Source organism: Entamoeba dispar, genomic scaffold (assembly GCF_000209125.1).
Source record: "Entamoeba dispar SAW760 scf_1105229463811 genomic scaffold, whole genome shotgun sequence".
In the NCBI taxonomy this organism is placed as follows: Eukaryota; Evosea; order Mastigamoebida; family Endamoebidae; genus Entamoeba; species Entamoeba dispar.
The window spans coordinates 34052-41018 of record NW_001855879.1 but is presented as its reverse complement, the minus strand read 5'-3'; the positions used below and the strand labels follow the sequence as shown (position 1 = coordinate 41018).

General features: G+C 21.2%; 4 protein-coding genes across 4 annotated transcripts, besides 23 other annotated features; 1 reads left to right on the top strand and 3 right to left on the bottom strand.

Annotated features, from left to right (window-relative positions):
* Positions 1-104: 104 nt before the first annotated feature.
* Positions 105-129: a sequence feature (AT_rich).
* Positions 130-150: 21 nt separating this feature from the next.
* On the bottom strand, positions 151-537 carry EDI_050760 (uncharacterized protein; the record flags this gene model as incomplete). Its single annotated transcript, XM_001741636.1, has 1 exon — positions 151-537. One exon carries the CDS (start codon positions 535-537, stop codon positions 151-153), a length of 387 nt encoding a protein of 128 aa, XP_001741688.1.
* Positions 252-275: a sequence feature (AT_rich).
* Positions 538-577: 40 nt separating the features above from the next.
* Positions 578-600: a sequence feature (AT_rich).
* Positions 601-602: 2 nt separating this feature from the next.
* On the top strand, positions 603-1766 carry EDI_050750 (uncharacterized protein; the record flags this gene model as incomplete). Its single annotated transcript, XM_001741635.1, has 1 exon — positions 603-1766. The coding sequence occupies one exon, from the start codon at positions 603-605 to the stop codon at positions 1764-1766; it is 1164 nt and encodes a 387-aa protein (XP_001741687.1).
* Positions 1140-1181: a sequence feature (AT_rich).
* Positions 1706-1728: a sequence feature (AT_rich).
* A 5-nt stretch (positions 1767-1771) lies between the features above and the next one.
* Positions 1772-2869, bottom strand: EDI_050740 (uncharacterized protein; the record flags this gene model as incomplete). Its single annotated transcript, XM_001741634.1, has 2 exons — positions 1772-2515; positions 2561-2869. 2 exons carry the CDS (start codon positions 2867-2869, stop codon positions 1772-1774), a joined length of 1053 nt encoding a protein of 350 aa, XP_001741686.1.
* Positions 2324-2361: a sequence feature (AT_rich).
* Positions 2862-2908: a microsatellite.
* A 322-nt stretch (positions 2909-3230) lies between these two features.
* Positions 3231-3384: a sequence feature (AT_rich).
* Positions 3371-3808, bottom strand: EDI_050730 (uncharacterized protein; the record flags this gene model as incomplete). The annotated part of the gene is made up of 1 exon (XM_001741633.1): positions 3371-3808. One exon carries the CDS (start codon positions 3806-3808, stop codon positions 3371-3373), a length of 438 nt encoding a protein of 145 aa, XP_001741685.1.
* Positions 3609-3686: a microsatellite.
* A 156-nt stretch (positions 3809-3964) lies between the features above and the next one.
* Positions 3965-3994: a sequence feature (AT_rich).
* Positions 3995-4642: 648 nt separating this feature from the next.
* Positions 4643-4680: a sequence feature (AT_rich).
* Positions 4681-4800: 120 nt separating this feature from the next.
* Positions 4801-4930: a microsatellite.
* Positions 4931-5039: 109 nt separating this feature from the next.
* Positions 5040-5208: a sequence feature (AT_rich).
* A 77-nt stretch (positions 5209-5285) lies between these two features.
* Positions 5286-5371: a sequence feature (AT_rich).
* A 23-nt stretch (positions 5372-5394) lies between these two features.
* Positions 5395-5521: a microsatellite.
* A 46-nt stretch (positions 5522-5567) lies between these two features.
* Positions 5568-5639: a sequence feature (AT_rich).
* Positions 5640-5687: 48 nt separating this feature from the next.
* Positions 5688-5863: a microsatellite.
* Positions 5749-5919: a microsatellite.
* Positions 5797-5943: a microsatellite.
* Positions 5855-6014: a microsatellite.
* Positions 6015-6234: 220 nt separating this feature from the next.
* Positions 6235-6277: a sequence feature (AT_rich).
* A 132-nt stretch (positions 6278-6409) lies between these two features.
* Positions 6410-6451: a sequence feature (AT_rich).
* A 295-nt stretch (positions 6452-6746) lies between these two features.
* Positions 6747-6787: a sequence feature (AT_rich).
* The last annotated feature ends 180 nt before the right edge of the window (positions 6788-6967 follow it).

The window sequence follows — 6967 nt, the reverse complement described above, 5'->3', positions numbered from 1 at the left end:
AATTTCATTATTTGATAGAATATCTTTAACATTAATTGTTGTCATTCCATCTGATGATTTAATTGTATCAAGATAAATTGTATTATTGTTAAAATATCTTGTTGTTAAAATATTATTTTTATTTAAATACTTTGAACCAATTGCTTCCATTTAATAATGTAAATTAAGTTCTAAGATAAAATATTCATCCCAAATTCCAAGTGGCATAATAATATTTCCTTTATAATCTTTAAACCATATTTCTATTGAAGTTATATTTTTATTAATATTAAAATGTTTTGGTGTCATATTTCCATATGTTGAAAAACATATCATTTGATCATTTTCAGGTGAATCATAATTAAATGAACCATGACAACTAACACCAATATCTAATTGACCATTCAAATTAAAATAAACAAAATTCAATACTTCTATTGTTTTAGGATAATTTTCAGAAGTAATAAATTCCCATGGTAAATTCACTTTCCATTTCCCTGTTGTTATATTTGGAGATGTATTTTCTCTTGTGATTGTTAAATATCTTTGATTACTCATTAATATGATGTTTTAAGATGAACTTAATAATCATCTAAACTAAAAATATTTATTTAATAAATACCATGTCAGTTGAAACTATTCAACATCAAAATCAATCAAACACTATGGAAGAAGAAACAACTAAAGATACTTCATCAATTACAACAATTCCACAATCACCTAGTCAAAATCAAACAAATGGTACTTCATCACAATTAACACAAAATGATAAGACTGATACTCTTAGTTATTTAAACACAATGAAATATACTAAAACTAGACAATATTTAGAACATCTTATGCAAAATATAAATAACATACCTAATACTTGGTATATTAATAATCAATTAATTTATGTTCCTATTCCTGATTCAATACAAGATTTTAAACATGACTCTATTTCAAATCAAGTTAAAAATTATCTAAATACATTGATTAATAATGATGACGATAATGGAATAAATAAAAGAATGCAAAAATTGGTTCAAATTCTTAGTACCAACTTTAAAAATATTTATAACTCTATTCAGTATTCTATTACTTATTATGTACAAGCATTCATGAATTATATTTCATCAATATTAAGCAGATCAATAATGAATTGGGATCTTAAAGGAATGTTTTATTTAATTAATAATAATGATTATGAATATATTAATAATCCATTAGGGATATTATGTGATAATCTAATTTTATCAATTCAACGTTCAATTATTGTTAAAAATGCTAAATCAAAAACTGGAAGTAAAACATTTAATATTGAAAATGAATATAAACAAGCTACTCAAATTGGTGGAAAACAATATATACGTCTTGCTGGTTTACGTGATGATATTTCAAATAATAACGGATTTAGTAAATCATTAAATGATGGAAGAAGAAAACAAAAATCATCAAAATATGAAAAAACACAAAGGAAATTTTCATTTCATTCATTCTTTATTCTAGGAATGACTAAAAATCAAATTATTCAACAAACATTATTTAATGGAAAAGAAGGAGCAAGTGCTTTAGCTCATTTAATAAAAGCAAAAGTAATTCCTGATTGTGTAAGTTCAATATGGGTATGTTGTGTTGATAAAAGATATGAAAATGGAAGAAATGGTAAATTTTCTGTATCTAAACAAAATATTACATGGTCAGGTGGAAAACTTAAACCAGATATAGATGATGAAAAAGGATTAACAAAATATTTAATTATTTATTTATGTGCTAAAGATAATGACTATATGATTAAAAAACAATAATTCAATTATCTTTTTATAATTCTTAAATCTCCTGTTAAATTATCTATTTTTAATACTTCATTTTGATTTATAGATTGATATAAATAATAAGCAACAGAATTTGTAGCTGATCCTGCTGTTTGTCTATAAATATATCCAAAATTTTCTTTAGAATATCCTTTAAATATAATAATTGTTGCAATTTGTGTTTTAAATGATGGATTTAATGCTTTCCAAATATGTAAATTCACAATAATTGTTGTTTTTAAATGTCTTAATCTTGTAATAATTTCTCCCCATGTTTTATCTTCTTTCATTAATGCAAATGATGCATCTTCTAATATGATTAATAAATGTTTTTCTTGTGGTTGTTTATAATATTGCATTAATGCTGGCATAAATTTTTCATAATTCATTCCATAAATTGGTGTTTTAATTAAATCTTTTAATTCTTTAAATGTTTCATCTTCTCCTGCATTTTGTGATACATAGATAATCGCTTCATATTGGTGTTCTATTTTGTTGAGTTTCGCTAATTCTTTCATAATAAATGTTGTTTTCCCTGCTCCTTGTTTCCCTATAATAATATTAAAACTATTATAATAAAAGAATATTTGTCGATGAACTCTTTTAATTTGATTCTCTCCTTTAATATTACTTAATCTTTCTTTAATTTCTTTATCTATTTCTTCTTCTCCAATATCATCATCATCTTCTTCTTCTCTATAATCATTTATATCATCATATTCAAAATTATCAAATTCCATAAACTAAAATTATAAAGATTGAATTATTTAATAGTTTGTTTGAAAAACTTCTAGTCTTTGTTCTAATAGTCCATTTCTTATTTCTTCATTTGTTTTCATTTCTTGAATATATAAATTTCTTATTTTCTCTAATTCTTTTCTTAATCGTTTATTCTCTGAAATAATATCTTCCATAATATCATTTGGATTATCAATCACTTGTCTTTTAATATATTGATTCATTTTATCTTTTTGATTTCTTGTTTTCTTAGGTGCTGCTTGTTCTATTAGTGGATTACTTGGTCTTATCATTGCTGGTGGCATTTCATTAATATCAATTACTTGACTTTCAACAGTGTTTTGTGGTGTATTGTTCATATTCTTATTATTTGTTTTTTCTTGTTTTTATTCTTGTTTAAATATCATGTTGAAATATTATTCGTGTCATTCTATATTCGATTTTCTTCTTTCATGAGTTTTATCAACTAGGATCCTTTCATTATTATCATAAATACATCATTTCAAACTCATTATTTCATTTGATCAAATGACAACATTAAAAGATATTCTCATTACACTTGCTGGTTATGAAATAGATCAACCAACATTAGAAGAAGCAATTAAACTTCAACAACAAATTGCAAGTTTATTACCATCAATTCATGAAGAACATCAGAAAAATTAATGAAACAAGCATATTGGAAATGTGTATGGTTAATAAATACTTTAGCACCTTGGGTTAATAAAAATAATTGATTATTTATATGAAACCTTTCATTTTATTATCAAATATTTATTAAAAAGTATTTCAATTATTTTATATTTCTTTCATTCTTTAAAATAAGTTAAAATTAAATAAAGAAAAACTAATAAATTAGTTTAAAAGTTAAAATCATTCAAATCTTTAAGAGATGAATGGTCTTCTTGGAAATGGAAACTCCAATAATTGTTTATACCCTCAGTGACTCTATGAATTGATGAGGGATCTTCAAACTCTACATCGTTAGACTCTTCAAATTCCATTTCATTGCTTTCGTCTTCTTCTAATTGAACCTGGTTTTGTAATATTTCTTCTTCATTATCATCTTCTAATTCCTCTATAAAATTATTAGTAATATCTTTTTCTGATACCTCCTCTTCTTCTAATTCATTTTCCTCCTCATCTTCTAATATTTCTTCTTCATTATCATCTTCTAATTCCCTTATGGTGTCATCAATAAAACTATTCTTTTTTAATTCTTCCTTATTATTTTCCGTGTAATTATCTGTCTCATCGTTTGTGTAGTCTATATGAACTTCCTCATGAATAAGTTTCATTCGTCTTACTGTCTTGATTTCCGCTTCATTCCATTTTGAAATAAATGGAGTTATAAGCACTAAGTTCTCAATATGTATTGGATTTTGTTCATCTAATAGTACAATAACGTACCATGATAAAAATTCTATAAATGTCTGCCTTAGCCAAAAATCTTCATTAATATTAATTTTTTTAATACAAAAATTCATAAGGTTAATTACGTTGAGATTGTCTTTTAATAAAATACTTTTTCTAAGTGATTTTAATATAGTTATAAAATCACAAAGTTTATAAATTAGATGCTCATTAAGGCTTATATTGTAATTTCTATTAATATTTTCAAAAAGATTTTTCCTTACGGTTTTAAAATCTTCAATAGTATTTTTTATTTTATGAAAGAGTTTAATGCTGTGAGATTTTAAAGACACATTAGCGTATTTTGGAAATCTTTTAGGAGGATTGCGTCTAAAGTAATACGAGCGCTTTTTTGGTTGATTAAAAGAAATTTCTTTTACGGGGTTTTTAAGACGAATACAATCCTCGTTTAATTTAATCAATCCATTAAACATTGAGATATTTTCGCATGTATTATGTGATAAATTTTCTTTATTAAAATCTATTAATTCGTTTTGAAAGTATTCAAATCGAGCAATGGGATCTGTTTGACACGTTTCGTGCTCGTAATTAATAATGTTTTCTTCAAAAAGACTAACACTACACATGTTTGATATTTTTGATTAACTATGATTAAAAAACGTTTTGAGATTGTTTAAAAAGGAAATTTAAATAAATACTAGAGGTGAACTTTAAAAGATTAGCGTCGAACTTTAAAGTTGAAATTATGAGATATGAGGTAATAAAAATAAATGATATTTAAAACAATATTTATAATGATCTAAAAATAGAACCCATTCTATAAATAAAATCTCAAATAAATGTTATATAAAACAACTTAATAAAATTTACTTTTAATGCTTAATATGATGATATCACACTATCGTCAAATTGTACCATAAAAAAATTATTATAAAAAGAAAAAAATTAAAATTAATTTCTAATTTAAGAAAATTGAAAAAATTAAAATAAAATAAAAAATTAATTATATTAAATTAAATAAAAATTAATAAATAAAAAACAGTAAATCTTAATTTATCTATTTCATTTTACTCAGATGAGATTATATCATTCATTTTCTATTAAATAATTTGTTCATGAAGTACTTCTCTATATTCACTTCCATAATATCAATAGTATTTTATTATATCTTTTATGTTGATAATAATTATATCTTTTATCATTATTTCATATTAAATTAAATACAATATTGTTATCATTCTTACAAATTCTTTATTAAATAATCAATTTATTGTTATTACTATTTGAATTACTTTCATTTTAATTTATTAATTTGTATTATTTTGAATTGGAGAATTCTATTCATTTCAAATTTATTAGTAAATTTCAGAATTATCATTTTATCAATACTATTGTTATATCAATTATTATTCATATTTGTTTTATTTTATATTCTATATTAAATATCTAGTCTTTTATGAAATATTCAATTTTATTAATTATTTTTTGATTCAATACTATGAATACTTCATTATTTTATATTCTTATTTTGATTCTACTTATTTCATTTTTATTAAATATTAATTTCATTTTATTCTATTTTATTTTATTCTCCATTTTTTCATCATTTATTATATTTATTTTATATTTTAATTTATCACATTCAATTCATTTATTAAATCATGTTTATCCATTTGTACAATGTTATTTAATAATATATGTTTAATTGATGATATTTTATCATTATAAATACTATATCACTTTAAATTATTAAATCATGTAATTAATACTTTCTTAATTAATCAAATGTACTATTTTCTTACATTAATTTTAATTAATTATAATCATTTCATTTTATATTAATATTCATCCATATTCTACTTGATAATTTCATATCATTCATTTAATTTTCAAATTATTTATTAAATGAATATTTATATTATTTAATTTTAATTTATTAATATATATTTCATTAAATTTATTATTTAAATATTTTATTATTTTATATGAGTTATTCTTATTTTATATAATTTGTTATATTTCATTATTTTCATTTTTATTAATTCTTTTATCATATGTTTTATAAAATCTCTTCTAAATTCAATTCTTATTCATTTTTATCATTTCTCTTATTTCATTATTTCAATTCATAATACATAATAGTTCTTATTAATTCTAATTTATATTCATCTCTTAATAACATTAATCCATCTCCTAATTTACCTTTATTAATATATAACCTTTACTTAATGAATTTAATATTTGCCTCTTGTATCTTCTTTATAATATACAGATCAAATTTATCTAATTTAGTGATTGACTAATGGATCATAGATGCAGCATATCTGAAAATATTGATATAATCCTATTGATAATTTTTATTATTTTCATTCATTTTTTTGAATATTTATTTTGTCCATTATATCATTTTCTATTTTATTAATACATTTTTACATCATCATTCTTCTCATATTGAAATACACAATGATATTTGTAGGACTTGGAGTCATCTACAATTATTATTTTAATCATGTTATCGATGATTGTAATATTTTATTTTCTAATTATTACACATTTATTAATATTTACTTCAATATCATTTAATTGCATTAATGATAAATTGATTGTTTATTTTAATTACTTTCTTCGAATCATATATGATTTTTAAATTAACTGTGTATAAAGTGTGAAATAATTTGATTGAATTAATGTCAATATCATTTAATTATTTGATATGATATTTTGATTAATAATAAATAACAATAAAGAGAAAAATAATGTAATCACACATTTTAATTTAACATACTTCTATATATTATTATATGTATATCCTATCTTAATACATTATTTGTTGAACACACATTCAATTAAATTGGATATTGCATTATTAATATTAAAATATTTTAATGAATATATTATTTATTGATGATTCATACAATCATATACTTTCTTTATGTTATAGAATACCTCATTGAATCTAAAAAGATTCAATTTCTTCTATTCATAGATAACTTTTAATAATTTATTCTTTTAATGCTAACTACATCTCTTTACATCCTATTTGAATTTTATTTATTTTGTATTCATCATCATTTATTTATAAT